General features: G+C 34.8%; 1 protein-coding gene across 1 annotated transcript; it reads right to left on the reverse strand.

Moving 5' to 3' along the window:
• Positions 1-4,936: 4,936 nt before the first annotated feature.
• Positions 4,937-19,402, reverse strand: LOC126965120 (protein singles bar). Its single transcript, XM_050808587.1, has 4 exons — positions 18,979-19,402; positions 16,569-16,751; positions 8,096-8,236; positions 4,937-7,178 (listed from the first exon to the last, which is right to left on the reverse strand). Exons 1-4 carry the CDS (start codon positions 19,117-19,119, stop codon positions 7,101-7,103), a joined length of 543 nt encoding a protein of 180 aa, XP_050664544.1. The 5' UTR covers positions 19,120-19,402; the 3' UTR covers positions 4,937-7,100.
• Positions 19,403-19,687: the final 285 nt, after the last annotated feature.

Genomic DNA, 19,687 nt, shown 5'->3' on the forward strand with positions numbered 1-19,687 from the left:
AATATTATTAATATTTAAGTACTGTTACACAACTTTATCGGGCTTATAGTATATTATTTAATAGTGTATTTATAAGTTAATATTAATATTTATTGTAGGCGATAATAGTATTTTTTTCTAACAACGGACAAACCTCTGTGGTTTTTTGGCTTCTTATATATTTATAAATTGTAATTCTATTTTTCATAATAAATAAATAAATAAAAAATCCGCGTGACAGGAAAACCGCCCTAAAATAATAGAATCCGGGTGGAACGCGGATGATATTCCTACATAATGAAACGATGAAAAATCATGAAATTCCTTCATAATGATGATGCTATAGGCATTTAGATTTTAGAAGCTTTAAAGCATTGCCGGTGTTACAAATTATCTTGTTATCGAGTTAGATCTGAGAATAAACCAAGAACATATATTGGTAAATATAAACATTTTGGTTACGATTGATGATGAGCTCAAAACAAACTCTTATAGAATCTTTTTCGCTTTAACTTCTTAAGCAACCGAAGAGGTCTTCGAAAAGACAAACATTTTCAGTGCATCTCAATAATATTTATAATATACCCTACTACTAGTACGAAAATTACTAACAAATGATATTTTTTTATTAAAGTGAAACTTTTATAACATCGTCTCAAACTTTTTCGTCTGTGTGTTGCATGTCGCGTGACGGTCGCGCGGCGCCTATAGTTCGCAGCAGCTGACCGTGTAGTGTATAGACTATTACTCATTTGTGCCAGTGCTCCACGCTATTTTGTTTGTTTTTGTCAGTGTTTAACGTAAAAACTATTCCAAAATTGTTTAGTTAAATGTCTATAATGTGAAAAAAAAGTTTCATTTTACCGTGGTTTCATAAAACCACAAATCCTCTTTTATTTCATATTATTTGACAAACCAACAATATTCATACACAAATGTAAAAATATCAATAACTGGCATGTACGAAAGATTTGCGGCTGTTCCCAATATACTATCTACAGATAGAGATAAATTACCACATTCTACTGTCAGTAATTAGCTGTGAATAATATGAAGCTGACCCAATATACCCGATAAATCAGTCTTATCCCCTTATATTGGGACGAGTGAATTGTAATTTCCATACAAACTTTATATCGCTGGTAAGCTATACATTGTACCATTGACAGACAGCGTGCACAGATAAGGTGAGTTACCGTCGATAAGTTTATTGGGACAGAAAAGTCAACGATAGGTACTATTTTTTTCTCAAGTAAGAGATAGACTGAATATTGGGAACAACAGAGAGACATACAGATTATTTAAAGTAGAATATCAAAAGTAATAGTAATTTATATTCATTCATTCAGAAATAAAATTGACGAAAAAGAAACAAGTACAAAAAATTAACACTTGCATGAATGAACTTAGGAACACTGACGACATAATCTCAATCCTTCCAAGGACCTACGAAGAAAAACGGTTAAAATAATAACATGTATAAAGGCAGCTTTATAACAAACTTCCTAAAGAAATCGAAATAAATATATATATACAAAAACTTTATTTAGCATTACATCATTAATATAAAACCAGTTAAAATGTAATCCGTAACCTAAACATAATGGAAATATTTATACAGTAATACTAATAATTAATACCATTTAAAGTTGACTAATAAGTTCCGGAAGTCCTCTATATATCTTTGGCACGAATTACATCAACGCCCTATGCGATGACAGAAATCTGCAAAACATAGATCATAACTAGCTGACCCGACAGACGATGTTCTGTAAATAATAAAAAAAAAATACTGTTTTATAGGTGGCCAATAATATTTTAAAACATCAAGAATTATTTTGTAAAAAATGCTCCCTGTTGTTATAATGAAATCGTTTCACAGTGGTAGTAATTTTTATTACAAAAAATTTAAAAAATAAATATTTTAGCTTTAAATTAAATTTTTACCTACTGTCAAACCGTGCGTCACTAAATTCTCTCATAGAAAATATGTCCATACAAAACAAATTTTGAAAACAAAAATAATTATGGGTCCCAAATCGAAATAAAAACTATCCTATCTCTCAAGTTGGACTAAACTGCACTCTATGAAGTAATCCCCATTTAAACCGGTTTTAGTTTAGGAATCCACCGCGGACAAACAACGTGACACGTAATTTATATATATTAAGATTCAAAATACTTTGATCAGCACTTACTGATATATTGTACGTTTCTCAGCCTATTCGAATATTAAATATAACTTAGTTAGTTCTCATGTACGTGAATTGTAATAATTCTTTATGAGAACATTTATAACGTTTCCCGCGTTTATTTGCAAGGCTGCTTGACATTCGAAAAACTTCAGAATCTAAGTTCAGAATTATCATTGTATTGACAGTGTTGTCAGTTATATACGGCCTTTTTTCAATAACCTATCTATCCTTAATTTAACTTACTAAACGTATACAAATCTATCCTTTTACGCTTACTTACATTTCAATAACCGATTGACAGATAGCATTGGACTATAACTATATTGGACATAACTATGGATAGATAAGATCTTGTCATTAAACAGTGACAGCAATGTATCCGTAAGTTTAGCTAAGGATAGATAGGTTATTGAAAATGGCCGTTAGTGAACATTTTGCATATTCTTTGTTTAAGTAAGGGTTATGTTTATTTGTAAAGCCGTTCGTATTTAACCTATAGATATTTTTTGTATGAAAATTTAACCCACTGTACTTCGTGGCCTCAAATTGAGAATAGGGCGTGCGCTATCAGGCAACTTCATGAAAAACTTTTATATATAATTAAGGGTCGCAGTCTTGTCTTATGAGGTCTGATTCCTGCTGTCCACTTCCACCTTCAAACGACACGCCACAAACTTGGATATCGTCCCCAACATCATCATCGGTAATCCAATTTTGAATTTGTATTTGATTTGATATAGGTAGGTTCAAGAAAGGCCGGCACAGCTCTTATGATTTCTCTGGTAATGCAGGAGAATGTGGGCCGGCGGTGATCACTTAACATCAGTAAGGTAAAGTAAAGCAAAGTATACATTTATATATGACAACACAAAACATATATACATAGTTAAATTAACAAATTAAAAATACGTTATAAAAAGGACATCCACTCAGCATTTTTGGAATTGATTTCCAACACTGATTTTCATTAGGTACCAAGTGGACCTGTTGACAGCAGCCGTAGACAACACGGTCCCTTTTGACTTTAAAATTGACCGTCTAAAAATAGTAGAATAAGAGAAGAAACTAAAAAGAATGAATTCGAATGCGAGTTAAAAGCTTTTTTTTATTTTAATTTTATAATTTTTTTTTATTTTGTTGTCTCGTTTGTCCTCTCTTCCACAAAAAAGTGATTATTATTATTATTATTATTTTATTTTTATAATTTTTCTCAGCCTTTCGCTGGTTTACGGGTTACTTTTTACGGGTTACGGGTTGAAACCAAGTAAATGCAGCGTGTGGTGGGTTAAATTTATGTGTCGGGTGGAATGTCGTGTTCGTCAATTTGTAAGAACTTTCTAACGATTCGGTTACGCATGTATTAAGGATGTCGGCTTTTTGTAAGGTGATGTAAAGAGTATCCTTTAATTATAGTAGTTTGAGACTATGTAACAGATGGTTTGGATAACACCTGTGGTAGAAAGGACTATTGGAATTACGTATACTTTATTTTGGTTCCAGATTCTAGCCACTTCATCCTTCAGTTCAGTATATATGTTGTTTTGTTTTTTGTAAGTTATGTTTAAATGGTGCCAAATAAAGTGATACCGATATCCATCATCATCATCAGCCGGAAGACGTCCACTGCTGGACAAAGGCCTTCCCCAAAGATCGCCACGACGATCGGTCCTACGCTGCCCTCATCCAACGTTTTCCGGGCGATCTTGACCAGATCGTCAGTCCATCTTGTAGGGGGCCTACCAACACTACGTCTTCCGGTACGTGGTCGCTAATCGAGGACTTTACTCCCCAACGTCCATCTGTCCGTCGAGCTACGTGCCCTGCCCACTGCCACTTCAGTTTCGCAACCACCAGTTTCATTAGCATTAAATAATTTAAAATAACAATAACAGTAACAGTATCTCATGACATGTTTTTCGCTACATTTATTTGTGTAATTCTTACTTTCTACACTACTACTAAATATTAAAATATATGCAGGTAAAAATTAAATGAAACTCTCATGTTAAATACAAAAGGATATATTATTTAACAATGGAATGAAATAAATAAAATAGAGTTATCTAAAAAATAAACATGTAGTTACACGTAGATAATCTAACTAATATGTTAAATATTGGTATTCCAGTGATTTACAATAATAATAGAAATATTCTTATTTATGTCACTCGCTAAATTGCCTCAATTTTTTATACATCTAATATATAAAATTCTCATGTCGCGGTGTTTGTGGTTAAACTCCTTCGAAACGGCTTGACCGATTCTCATGTGAGTGCATATTGGGTAGGTCTGAGAATCGGACAACATCTATTTTTCATCCCCCTTAGAAATGTTAAGGGTGGTCCACGCCAAATTTTTTTTTTTAATATTTTTGTAATTTTTTTTAAAGTTGTTTGATTATGAGTCAGCATTAAAAAATATGTACAACTTAAAATTTTTACCCATCTACGATCAAAAGTTACTTTTGTATCGCGATTTTAATATCGGCAATACAACGTTTGTTGGGTCAGCTACTATATATATATATATATTAGTAACTGGGTCAGCTACTATATATATATATAAATAACTGATAATTTATTGCCGCCCGGTTTGACAGTTCTGCCGTGAAACAATTTCAATAGAACAACAGGGAGCATATTTTACGATATAATTATTGACGTTATGAAATATTATTGACAAATTCATAAAACACAGTATTTTATTTATTATTATCTTTTATATATATATATATATATATATATAATATATATATAATAAAAGAGAATATATGTTTGTATGTTCCCTAATAACTCCTAACCTATTCGACCGATCTCAATGAAATCTTTTGTAATAGATTCATTGAAGCTCAAGGAATGTTTACATATAAAATTTATATAGAAAAACAACGTTTGCCAGGTCAACTAGTTAATAAATAAAATACTGTGTTTTATGAATTTGTCAATAATATTTCATAACGTCAAAAATTATGTCGTAAAATGTGCTCCCTGTTGTTCTATTGAAATTGTTTCACGGCAGAACTGTCAAAACGTGCGGCAATAAATTATCTCATAGAAAATATGTTCATACAAAACAAATATTGGAAATAAAAATAATTATGGGTCCCAAATCGAAATAAAAACTATCCTGTATCTTACGTTGGACTAAACTGCACTCATGCTCGGTTTCTAAAGTACTTTTAACCACAGTTTATCTATTCGATAGAGCTATTGGTTCGATAACTGACAAAAGTGTGTTTCTGAACGACGTAACACTAGTAAAACTCCGTTTAAACTACAGTTAACTTAACTGACCAATGTGTGCCGTTTAACTGTTCCATAACTTTATTCGACGTTTCATTTCAGTTTTAGGTTATAATATAAATAATAAAGTACCTACCTCTGTGTTTCAAATATATTAGCAGTATAGTTATTCGTGAAAGTTAAATATTTTTTTATTATTCGGATTACGGCATAATGGTTTTTCCGAGTAGTTCCTCAGAATCTGATTTGGAATTACTGGAGTTTATTTCTAATATATCTGTACCAAGAAACTTAAGACGTAGGAGGAATCCTTTTGAAATGCATACGGAACAAGAATTTAAATTAAGGTATCGCTTTGATAAGAATACTGTGCTTCATATTAGTAATGTGATTAGCCCTGTTCTAGCTCCCGTTATGTACCGCCAATACACATTATCTGTTTTAGAACAAATATTCATCTTATTTCATCATCTGATTTTATGCTACAGGTACTTTCCAAGTAGTAATTGGTGATGATTTCATAAAGTAAGCAAGGAAATAGCTAAGCTGGGTAGGATTTATATAAGTATGCCAAATTATGAAGATACTAGGGATGTTAAACCACAATTTTTTAAAATTTCACGATTGGCCTGCACGGTAGTGCCGTCCGTCTTTTTGTTGTCAATAATGAATAGAAATTCTTTGGCTACTTCGATGAGAAGCACCTTCTCTCTTTCGGTGAAGTTTTTGCTACGTTTGATGGATTCCATCTTTTAATTACAGAAAAAAAAACAAGAAACAAAATATTATATTGAATGTTAAACGAAATGCACACTACTAAGTTCGAAATACGAATAACGAAACGAAAACAATTGAATTTCGAAAACAATAGTTTCATATTGACATCTTTTTTCTTAAATTAACACCCAACGCTATTGTACATACAGCCACTGATAAATAAAAAGTATTATTATGTTTCCAATTTATTATAAAAGCACTTATTTATCATTAAAGAAAATAATATTGTACTAAAAACTAAATTATGAATTAATGATGAATTTAAATGAATATTATTAATTTAAACTTACCATTTAAAACAGAGCCCTCTAGTGGCACAATAAGGAACCAGTTATCGATTGCATAACTATTGATCGATGCGATCGGTATTCAGAAACGAAGTGACAGTTAACCGACGCTTATCATATACATAACTTTAACGGACCAATAGCTAATAAAAGTTTATCAGAGAGCTTCAGAAACCGGGCATCAATGAAGTAATCCCCAATCAAATAAATAAATATAATAATATTTAAACAAAAACGATGATTTTACCAAACAGTTACAGTTTGTTATTAATATTTATGAAAATATTGGAAAGCGCAGGAAATGTTATAAAAATATCAATAATCAAGTTGACAATACACAATAATTATTAGATCAAATATATCGGGCAGATTATTTTGAAACATTGTGTTATAGTTAAGGCCTAAATACATGATCGGATTTGGTACCATATTCGATTGTGTGGTATTTGTCCATCGCACAAAATTATTATTATTACCGCCAGGAGCGTACCAAGTACGATAGAACAATTGGTGCGAGGCGCCAACCGTACCGTCAGATGGTCCGGCCATACCAAATCCGACCATGTGTTTAGGCTTTTAGGTTCGTTTATAAATTTTTTCCTGTAGGATAGTGGCATCAGTCACCGGATTCCCTTGAAGTATTTGTAGGATATATAGGCATCAACACCGTGTACTATCCCAACCACGACGCCAATATACTGCAACAACAAATAGATTTTTTTATTTATATCACACTTACGGCCGTTTCCAATATTCTATCAACAGATAGAGATAAATTACTACCTTCTACTGTCAGTAATTAGCTGTCAATAATCTGAAGTTGTCCCAATATACCCGATAAGTCATTCTTATCGCCTTATATTGGGACGCGTGAATTGCAATTTCTATACAAACTTTATATCGCTGGTAAGCTTTACGTCGTCCCATTGACAGACAGCGTGCACGAATAAGGTGAGTTACCGGCGATAAGTTTATTGGGACAGAAAAGTCAACGATAGTTACGATTTTTATCTCAAGTAAGAGATAGAAGACTGAATATTGGGAACGGCCGTTTCAGGTGTTAACTTGAGTGCATTTATATCAAGTAAAATAATCTGTGAGGTATATAAAATATATTTCAATAACAATTACTCTGTTTAATATAGTAAATAATTATATAAAAAATAATGTTATCTGGCCGTTAGTGTGTCTGTATTTATGTATAGGCACATATGGTAGGGAATTTCAACCAATTTTTCGACAAATTGGTTGATTTTCGATTAACTGTTAATAATTTTTAAGTGGACGTGAACATATTTTTTATTTTTTATGTTATTCTTAAACTTAGATGGCTTTGGGCTGGAATTTCTTTTGTTTTTTAATGGAAAAGTAGGACAAACGAGCGTACGGGTCACCTGGTGTTAAGTGATCACCGCCGCCCGCCAGAGTAATCAGAGGAGCGCTACCGGCCTTTAAGGAAGATTTACGCGCTTTTTTTTAAGGTACACATGTCGTATCGTCCCGGAAACACCGCACAAGGAAGCTCATTCCACAGCTTTGTAGTACGTGGAAATTAAATTAAAATTTTTACGGTAGTATTTTACAGTTGGCAACTCTACATGTTATTGTGACTTACATAAACGGCTGTCATGGCGGGGTAGGCAGCGTACATGTTGACAAGAGCGTATCTTGGATACAAGTACAAGTTGACAGCGACGCCCATGTACGACGACGCCGATAGATACATGAAACACGCCACCGAGTTGAACATACATTCCTGAAACATGGGACACGATCAGAGTATTCACCCACTTTGGCATTAAATTCTGCTACAAATAAAAATGGATTTATTTTACATGACATAATGTAGGTAAACAAAACTTATTGAAGTCTCAGCAATGAATAAAAAATGATTCTATTCAAAATAACATTTTGCTAGATTGCAGAAATTACGTCTGGCCTGTTATCTATGAATTTACGCACTGTTTTCATGCGAAATTTAGCCGCTGGTTGATTTAGATTTGCGATTCTTAACCGACTCGGTGTCAGTTGATCAGAGCACTTTTTGAAAACGGATAATTTATAATCCAAGGGGTTCACACCTGGGCTAAACGAGGGTCAATCTTCAGGTCTTAAAAAGTCCGGAAGTGAACTTCCAGTCAAGCTTGGGTGATTTGTGGGCAGTGCTTGGAATGCAACGTCCAAGGTACATTTTTAAAAAGGGTGCTTTACAACACAATCTACGACAGTCTCTCCTGTGACTCCTTGATAAGAAAACCCCTATCCTTCCCTACAATCAATAACACAGGGTCATGAGCGTACATTTTTTCATTGATTGCTGTAAAGGATATATCTGTACCCGCGTGTCGGGACATCAAGTATTTTGATCGAACCTCTCTCTAACTATAGGGATTGATAAGGATATGTCCTGTGTATCGAAGAATGATGAATAAGCCCCAGGTCTTCTTTAACGTTACGTGAAAGAGTCCAAGCAGGAATCTTCATTTCTCAAATTCTGGCTTTAGAGCCTTTTTTATACAAACAGCACGTGGTCACCCATTTGAATATTTTTTAAGTAATAACTTTATTTCCCAAATTTTGCAATTATTAATCGTATTACAAGTTAAAAATATGTTTCTAAATTGTATTATTAACTAGCTGACCCGGCATACGTTGTTTTGCCATATAAATTATTTTTAGAATTAGACCGTTTCTTGGACATTGCAACATTACTTTATTTTTCTAAAATAAACTTTGCCTAAGTTACTCCTTATTATATCAGCTACCTGCCAATAAAAGTCCCGTCAAAATTCGTCCAGCTATTTCAGAGATTAGCCGGAACAAACAGACAGACAGGCAAAAATTGTAAAAAAATTCATATACTTTTTTTTTTGAAAATACGGGACGAGATGAGCAGCTGATTGTAATTAATACGCCCTGCCCATTACAATGCAGTGCCGCTCAGGATTGTTGAAAAACCCCAAAAATTCTGAGCGGCATTACAACTGCGCGCGTCACCTTGAGACATAAGATGTTAAGTCTCATTTGCCCAGTAATTTCACTACCTACGGCGCCCTTCAGACCGAAACACAGTAATGCTTACACATTACTACTTACGGCGGAAAAAGGCGCCGTTGTGGTGCCCATAATCTAGCCGGCATCCTGTGCAAAGGAGCCTCCCACTGGTAAATGAATGTAAAAAACATGTAGTAAAAAACAGTTATTTCAATATTACAAACAGACACTCCATTTTATTTATATGTATAGATTATTTACATAAAATACAGGCAGCAAATACAGCTAAACTATTTCAGCTGTCAGCGACTTCTCGGTACCAGATATAATTATCAAAATCAAAAAAAATACTGTCTAAATACAAAAGTGAAATTAATATTTAAAATAAAAATGTATTACTTCTATGAATGTGTGTGTGTGTGTGTGTGTGTGTGTGTGTGTGTGTGTGGGTGTAATAGGGTGTGATAGTGTTTAGATATTGAATAAATGATTTTTCTTTATTTCGTTCGAACACCGGAGGAACCTTGTTGGTGGCTTTTAGGTCGGTGTAGGTGCATTTTGGAAACCCATGTCGTATCGTCCAGGAAATGCACATGGATGTACATTCATGGTTTGGTTGTGCACGGAAGAAAGTTTCTTGAATCGCTGTGGTCCTTCACAATCCCAAAGGAATAATTCGGGGTGGTGAGGATGGTAATTATGTTTGTGGTGTGATGGAGCCACCACCAGAACCAGGCCATACAACATACTTACATTCAAATTTAAATTCAAATATTTTTACTCAAAATAGGATTCAAAATCACTTATTGAATATTAAAAACTACCACTCATTTAAAATAGACTGCCTCAGACCTGAGAAGAACGGTCGCAAGAATATCAGCGAACTTTTTTTTATTAAAATTTGGATTACAATGTATAATATTATCAATAAACGTTTATAATTAAAGAGCCTGAGGGTGTTCATTTCATTCCCAGAATGTGGTATCATTAAATTATAATTATCAAGAAAATCGTTTATGCTATAGTAGCCTTTCCCACACAAACGTTTTTAACAATTCTTTTAAATTTCGTAACACATATGTTTTGTACATTTTCTGGGATCATATTGTAGAAGAATATACATCGCCTAATAAAAGAATTACTAACTCGACTTAACCAAGTAGTAGGCATAACAAGTTTATGTTTGTTCCTCGTGCTAAGATTATGATTGTCACAGTTTCTAGCAAATTCCTCAATGTGCTTATGAACGTATACAACATTATCAAGAATATATTGACAAGCAACAGTGAAAATGTTTATTTCTTTTAATTTTTCTCTAAATGATTATTTAGGACCTAGGTTATAAATAGCGTGAATAGCCCTCTTCTGCAGCACAAAGATGGTATAAATATCGGCCGCACTGCCCCATAACAATATACCATAGGACATAATACTATGAAAATAACTGAAGTATACTAGTAGCGCCGTATCTATGTCAGTTAACTGTCTAATTTTTTTAACTGCATATGCTGCAGAACTAAGCCTATTCGCCAATCCTTCAATATAGGGGCCCCATTACAATTTGGAATCAAGAGTAATGCCAAGAAATATATCAGATTCCACTGGTTTTACCACTCCGTTTAATAAAATATTCGCATCTATATTTCAAACATTTGGCGCGGTAAATTTAAGGCAAACTAGGCCACGTTGCTCTTTAATATGTGCACGAACTAAGTTTAATGTAAATGAATTAACAAGTTGTTTATTGATGCAGTGCAATCATAATCTAAGGAAACCTGTTTGCATAATGATAACCCTAATTGGCTTCAGCCGGTGTTCGCGGGAAACTGATGTTGTAACTATAATGTTTGATAACATCCTACATTGTTAAAAATATTTTGTAATCTTGTGTTAGGGCGCGGACTGACAGGGATTGTAAACGCTTCAACCAACCCTACCATATTTGTGTTGATCATGTGGCTAAATTGCACATATAGGCATTTATTTAACTGATTTTCTTTTGTTTATTCAAAAGTTACATATTACATTGAAAAATTGTTTGGTTTAAGTTTTAGAAAAGTACTAATTCTATTAAATTGCAAAATTGCTGCAACATTTGGAGATTTTTGACTCCAAAGTTTATTTTTGGGAAGCAACTTACAAATTATTTATTGGATATTTCAAATTATATATAAATATTCTATTCGGGCATACTTTTCTTTAAAGTCCTTCTTCGTGCACTGTATTTTCGGACTCTTAGGAACCCAATTTTTATGGATATTGACATGTGACCGCGCCTTAAGGTCGGGGCATATGTGAATTCGGCTTCATTATGGGTACATTAAAACCTTTTCTCACCATTACCTTATTCGACAAAGCTTCAAAAAATAAATATGTTAATCTAGGCAATACAAAGCATGTCCTCTTGAATTAAAAAAAATGAAATCATAAATAAATACGCAAAGTAGCCTCTAATTTTGTAATGAAGAACCATTTTTCTTCTAAACTATCAATAACAAGATTTTTTTGTTACCCTCACCATCTATACTTATAATGAATCTGTAGAGATCAAATTATACTTATAATAAATCTGTAGAGATCAAATTTCTGTACAAAGAAAAAAAATTATCAAAATCGAGTCAGAGGAATGTAAGAAGAGAAATAGAACAAGTCCTATTTTTTTTAAATTTCTTATTTCTCTGTCTGTTTGTACGGGCTAATCTTTGAACTATGGGACCGATTTAATTGAAATTTCGCTTGATGATACTTTACATCCCCGGTCAACATCTTAGATACTTTTAATCCCGGAAAATTGAAGAGTTCCCGTGGGACTGTTAAAAACCTCTACTTACTTAAATAGCGTAGTACACAACAACGTATGCACATAATTTAATAAAATTTGGCATGTTCATATCTTATATTGCCTGTCAACATCTTAGATACCTTTCATCCCAGAAAATTAGAGTTCCCGTGGGATAACTTATCAGTAAGGTAACATATTTTGCTTAGTAAACAATTACTTATGCACATAACCTAATAAAATATGGCAATTTGATAATTATATTGCCGGTCAACATCTTAGATACCTTTCATCCTGGAAAACTATCGAAAAATATAGTTTCTTATATAGCTTAGTCCACAACAACTTATGCATCTAATTTAGTAGAATTTGTCAAGTTGATACCTTATATTGCCGGCAAAGCAATGTGTAAGTATTATAAAATTAAAAAATCCCATAAAAGCGACGGGTTCCCGCAAAAAAGTAAAAGATTACAAAAATATAGCCCAGCTTAGCGTCATTCATATTAAATCAATTGTGTGTGACGGACATCATTTCCTCCTGAGGCAAAAAGTGAGAACGACAGGTCATTTAGGTCAGACATATATATAGGTACATCGATACATACTAAACCTAATCTTACAACCCTGTAAAAATCTCAGCCCTACCTTCTAGCTTTCCAAAGAAGTATCTACTCATATTATAAATACGAAAGTTGGATGAATGTATGGATGTCTGGATGTATGGGCCTGTGAAAATCTCAGCCCTACCTTCTGACTTTTAAAAAAAGTATCTACTAATATTATAAATACGAAAGTATGTAAGAATGTATGCAAGTCTGGATGTATGGACCTGTGAAAATCTCAGCCCTACCTTCCGGCTTTCGATAAAAGTCTCCACTAATATTACAACTTCGAAAGTTTGTAAGAATGTATGGACGTCTGGATGTATGCATGTATGTTTGTTGCTCTTTCACACGAAACCTACTAAATGGATTTTATTGAAACTTGACAATAATATAGCTTACATATCAGAATCATACTTACATAACAGATATGTAAAGTAGATAATCTCTGTCTTTACTATATTATTTGAATAAATATTTGAATAGTTATGACGATGACTATAAACAACCGAGTGCGCGATATTATGGTGCAGTCCGGTGGCAGGCGGTGGGACGGGCTTACGGGCGACCGGACGGCTGCGGGTGGAGGGGTTGCAGTTCTTATTAATTAGAATTTTCAGACTCAACAAATCACCCTCTTCTTTAGGGTCAAACCCTAAAGAAGCAGGCATACATTTGGCATGCCATGTTTTTCAGATTACGCAAAACAACGTTTGCCGGGTCAGCTAGTATTATAATATGGGTATTCCCATAGAATCCTCGGTTTATTTATGTAAATAACTTTCTTTCTTATTTGTAACGATTTTTTCGCGTAATCGATACTCGAAAATTGCGTGGACAGGGGGAAGCTCCTTTCTCCTAGATTATGAGCACCACAACGGCGCCTTTTTCTGCCGTGAAGCAGTAATGTGTAAACATTACTGTGTTTCGGTCTGAAGGGCGCCGTAGCTAGTGAAATTACTCAGCAAATGAGACTTAACATCTTATGTCTCAAAGTGACGAGCGCAATTGTAGTGCCACTCAGAATTTTTGGGCTTTTCAAGAATCCTGAGCGGCACTGCATCGTAATGGGCAGGGCGTATCAATTACCATCAGCTGAACGTCCTGCTCGTCTCGTCCCGTATTTTCATTAAAAAATATCCTAGTAGTGTCCAAATAGCATATTCAAAGCAATCTCGATTTCATACAACTTATGTAGAAAAATGTTGGTCAAAGTAATACGATAACAGAAAAAAGTATGCTATTTATGCTTGTAACGTTTTAAAATACGACCTTCACAATTTAACAGCGCTATATAAGCAAGCTTACCTTGCTGAACGAATTTTATAGCGAGACTAGCTGACCCAACAAACGTTGTATTGCCATATAAAGTAAAAATTATTTGGGGCTTAAAATTCTGATTCTCAGATCAACGAAATATATCTTACATAAAATTTATCGCCCTACATGTATTGCATTCGATTGCCATCTTGCAACTCTATTGCTGATCTGCGGATGGAACAGAATAATAATAATAATATTATTGACACACTTTTTTTTTATGGAATAGGAGGACAAACGAGCGTACGGGTCACCTGGTGTTAAGTGATCACCGCCGCCCACACTCTCCTGCAACACTAGAGGAATCACAAGAGCGTTGCCGGCCTTTAAGGAAGGTGTACGCGCTTTTCTTGAAGGTACCCATGTCGTATCGTCCCGGAAACACCGCACAAGGAAGCTCATTCCACAGCTTCGTAGTACGAGGAAGAAAGCTCCTTTAAAACCGCACTGTGGAGGACCGCCATACATCCAGGTGGTGGGGATGATATTGTAACTTGTGGCGTGTCGTGCGAAGGTGAAATTCGGCGGCAGGAATTTTTACACAAATTATCTTGCCCCAAGTTAAGCATATATAGCCTGTGTTATGAGTTATAAGACAATGATATATTTAATACAATATACTTACTTAAACATACATAAATACATTTAAACATCCATGACTCGGAAACAAACATCCATATTCATCATATAAATGCTTCACCTACCGGGATTCGAACCCGGGACCTCCAGCTTTGTAGGTAGGATCGCTAACCACTCGGCTGTACAGGTCGTCAGAATAATACAAGAATCGTGATATAAAAAGAGGTATTAATTGTAGAAGGGTGAAAATTTGAGGTAGTATGTATTTTTAATGCTGAATCATAATAAAATAAAAATAAAAAAATTGTAATAAAAATATATTTAGGGGTGGGTAATTGTGTCATATATCACATGAAAAATAGATGTTGGTCGATTCTCAGACCTACCCGATTGCACACCAAAATTTCATACATATCGGAGCCGGATATTAAGCCGTTACGGAGGAGTTTGGTAACAAGCACCGGAACACGAGAACTTTATATATTAGATTAGATAAAACTGCGAACCATATGTTCGTTCTAAAGTTCCCTGTTAGTCCACCACACGTCAGGTGGTTGCTAACCGACTTTCAAATGCGTGGGAAACGAAGGCTGAGATATATAGCGTAATTTTTTTTTATAAAGATAAGGGACGAGACGAGCAGGTCGTTCAGCTGATGATAATTGATGAGCCCTGTCTTTTACAATGCAGTCCTGCTCAGGATTCTTGAAATATCCAAAAATTCTGAGCAGCACTATAATTGCGCTCGTCACCTTGAGACATAAGATGTTAAGTCTCATTTGCCCAGTAATTTCACTAGCTACGGCGCCCTTCAGACTGAAACACAGTAATGTTTACACATAACTGCTTCACGGCAGAAATAGGCGCCGTTGTGGTACCCATAATCTAGCCGGCTTCCTGTGCAAAGGAGCCTCCCACTGGCAAATGCGTGGGAGATAAGTCTCATTTGCCCAGTAATTGCACTAGCTACGGTGCCCTTCAGACCTAAATTCAAATTCAAATTCAAATATTTTTATTCAGAATAGGATTTAAAAATCACTTATTGAACGTCAAAAACTACCACCCATTCAAAGAGAGAAGAATGTGCGCAAGAAATTCAGCTGGCTTTTTTTTAATATAAAATATGGATTACAATGTAATATCGTACAATAAACATATATAATTAAAGAGCCTGAGGGTGTTCGCTTTAGTCCCAGTCCGTGGTGTCATTAAGAAAATTGTTTATACTATAATAACCTTTCCCACAAAAACGTTTTTTAACAATTCTTTTAAATTTCGTAACACATTTGTTTTGTACATTTTCTGGGATCATATTGTAGAAGCATATACATCGCCCAACAAATGACTTACTAACTCGATCCAACCGAGTAGTAGGCATAACAAGTTTATGTTTGTTCCTCGTATTAACATTATGAATGTCACAGTTTCTAGAAAATTCTTCAATGTGCTTATGAACAGAACATTATCAAAAATGTATTGTGAAGCACCAGTCAAAATGTTTATTTCTTGAAATTTTTCTCTTAATGATTCTTTAGGACCTAGGTTATAAATCGCGCGAATAGCCCTCTTCTGCAGCACAAAGATGGTATTAAAATCGGCCGCACACAATATATCATACGACATAATACTATGAAAAAAACTAAAGTATACTAATCGCGCCGTATCTATGTCAGAACACAGTAATGTTTACACTAACTGCTTCACGGCAGAAAAAGGCGCCGTTGTGGTACTCATAATCTAGGAGAAAGGGGGAGGGGGAGGCCCCTGTAACTGGATTTATATTAGTAGGTAATAGTAAATTGAATGGCTTACAAATATTGACTGTCGAATAAGATGCTGGGAATTTGATGAGAGCACATAGCAAGCGATAAGAAGAGATGTAGTGAGGAGACATGCTGACGCTGTTGTGAGGAACCCGTGAAACGCTGAACCCATGCTGCTAGCTTCCGGGAGACCGTACTTCACCAGGAGACTTTGACATAGTCCGCCGAGTAGCTAAAACAAATAATTAATAAATAATAAATGAAAAATAGTCCAAATAATTGCAACTAAAGTGGCAGTGGGCAGGGCACATAGTTCGATGGACAGATGGCCGTTGGGGCAGTAGAGTCCTCGATTGGCGACCACGTACCGGAAGACGCAGTGTTGGTAGGCCCGAGTCCACGACCGATTGTCGTGGGGGAATTTTTGTTGAAGTAGGCGTTACTTTGCGGAAATCCATAATTATCCAAATGTTTTGAGTTTTCTTTAGTGTTTATTCCGCCAATATTTGTAACGTCAGTCTCGTGCCAGAGTTTGGCGAGTCAACATCTCCCGAGAATGCCTCGTGTAGAGGCGAAACATCTGTCGAACTGTTTCAGGATAAATATAGGCGGAATTAAAACTAAAGAAAACTCAAACCATTTGAATCTTTGGGGGAGGGCGTTGTTCAGCAGTGGACGTCTTTCAGCTGATGATGATGATGACTAACTTGTTATTACATAGCTTGCCTGTGAGAGTCAAGGCAAAATCGGTTCAGCCGTTTCGGAGATTAGCCGAAATAAGCAGAAAAAGTATGTGCGTGTGAGTATGACTATGTGACTTGAGAAGTTATTCTTGTTTGAGATATAAAAAGTACTCAAAAACTTTATATAAATATTTAGTTTTTTTACCATTTTTACTAGTAGGAGGCTCCTTTGCCCAGGATGCCGGCTAGAATATGGGTACCACAACGGCGCCTATTTCTGCCGTGAAGCAGTAATGTGTAAGCATTACTATGTTTCGGCCTGAAGGGCGCCGTAGCTAGTGAAATTACTGGGCAAATGAGACAACAACTTATGTCGCAAGGTGACGAGCGCAGTTGTAGTGCCGCTCAGAATTTTTGGGGTTTTTCAAGAATGCTGAGCGGCACTCCATTGTAATGGGCAGGGCGTATCAATTACCATCACCTGAACGTCCTGCAGTATAGTATGGTATAATTTCACACTATACTAGAGGAAGTATCACTAACGCATCGTATCTCTCTTAAAATTGTTTTCCAAACGAGATGTAACAAACTTTTAATACTATTTATAATTTAAATAGCCTGACGGCAGTTGCTCCATTCCCAGTCTGTGGTATGGTTAAGAAAGTCATTTATGTTATCACCTTTACCACATAAACGTCTCTTAAAAATTCTTTTGAGTTTCGTAATATATTTCTAAAGAATATTTAAGAGAAAAATTTAAAGAAATAAATATTTTTACATTTGCATCTCAATGTATTCATGATAATGTTCTGTATGTTCACTAGAAACTGCGACTATCATAATGTTAACACGAGGAACAAACATGAACTTGTTATGCCTACTACTCGGTTAAGTCGGGTTAGTAAGTCATTTATTGGGCGATGTATATGCTTCAACAATATGATCCCAGAAATTATACAAAACAAATGTGTTTCGAAATTTAAAAGAATTGTTATATATATTTGTGTGTTAAAGGTTATTATAACATAAATTATTTTCTTAATGATACCACTGGGAATGCAGCAAAATCCCTCAGGCTATTTAATTATAAATGTTTATTGTACAATATTAGATTTTAATTATATTTTTATGACAAAAAACCCGCTGAATTTCTTGCGCCCATTCTTCTCAGGTCTGAGGCACACTATTTCGAATGGGTGGTAGTTCAATAAGTGATTTTAAATCTTGGATCTTCTTGTAAAAGCATTTTTTTTATTATTTATCATAATTCATATACCGATATAAAACTAGTTCAACTTAGCATCTAAAAAAACCACAAAGGTTAACAACTAATGCTAATAATACTTAATAATACGTCACAACTCACAACTTATGCTATAAATTAAATGAACAACAGTGAAAATATTTTAAAAGACATATAAACGAATAAATATAACTTTTAAATATGACTTAGCAGGTTCAAATTCTCTATGCTGCTATAATTTATTTTATATATTTATTTACTTAAGCAAACATTACAGAATTGCTATTCTACAAATGAATACTAAAACTATATTCATGTATTTCCTTACAACTACAAAGTTTGGCAGGTTAAATTATAATGAAATATTAACGCTGGTAATGAATTAAGTAATTATATAAAAAAAGAAGAAGAAGTTCTGAATAATGTGTGCGTGTAGTATGTATGAATATGTGAGAGTGTTATGAGTTGTGTGTAGTGTGTAGTGTTCAGTCTATATATATATATATCGCCATATATTAAATATTGATACTTACAGCTTCAGCCACTTTTATAATGCCATGCTGTGAAGTCAAGTATCCGAAATTGATACATTCACAGCATCTGCAACAACAGCACTTGATTCCTCGACCCCCCGAGCCGGGAGCCACCCGAACTATTGTCGGTCCGCGCGTCATTTCCACGGTCAACAAAAAAATTCCTGCACACTCACTCGAGAGCCAGACGAACACTAATTTGACCCGACAGGAAATTCAGGACAGTTGAAGCATTCCGTGTTAGTCAGTTAAATATTTTTAGACACTTTCAGCGTGCGTAAAGTTCGCTGAACTGACCTATAAACAAAGATTTTCTATATTCGATCGGGTGGGGCTGTTATTGTAAGATCAACTGAAATATTAGATGTACGTCTTTACAGATTGAAGAAGTTCTTTGGTTTGAATGTCACACGTGTGAGACAAATCCTGGTACAGAAATAGCCGGTCGCACGCGCGCCTTGGGGAAGATGGCATCTATTTTGAACCCTATGTTTATTCAATCGGATGTCCCTTCACTTTTGATGCCAATCAGGGCTGTCACTGCTTGTAAAGAACAAGTTTAAATTTTTGTGTCAAATACTTGCCTCACGCACGGACGAGTAAAAACAGAAGGACTCCGCGCCGTGGTATTAGCAAGTGAAGCACCGTTATGCTAGTGTGTGTTACGGGGGATACTAATTACACAATTTTTTCTCCCGTAAATAATCAT

This window comes from Leptidea sinapis, chromosome 6 (genome assembly GCF_905404315.1).
Source record: "Leptidea sinapis chromosome 6, ilLepSina1.1, whole genome shotgun sequence".
NCBI lineage: Eukaryota > Metazoa > Arthropoda > Insecta > Lepidoptera > Pieridae > Leptidea > Leptidea sinapis.

Coding starts and splice junctions, on each gene's coding strand:
- LOC126965120 (XM_050808587.1), bottom strand. CDS start 19,119: ATGACGCGCGGACCGACAATAGTTCGGGTGGCTCCCGGCTCGGGGGGT. Junction 8,237..16,568: donor TTATTCGACAGTCAATATTT/GTAAGCCATTCA, acceptor CCCATGTTTCAG/GAATGTATGTTCAACTCGGT. Junction 7,179..8,095: donor CCGCCATGACAGCCGTTTAT/GTAAGTCACAAT, acceptor TTGTTGTTGCAG/TATATTGGCGTCGTGGTTGG.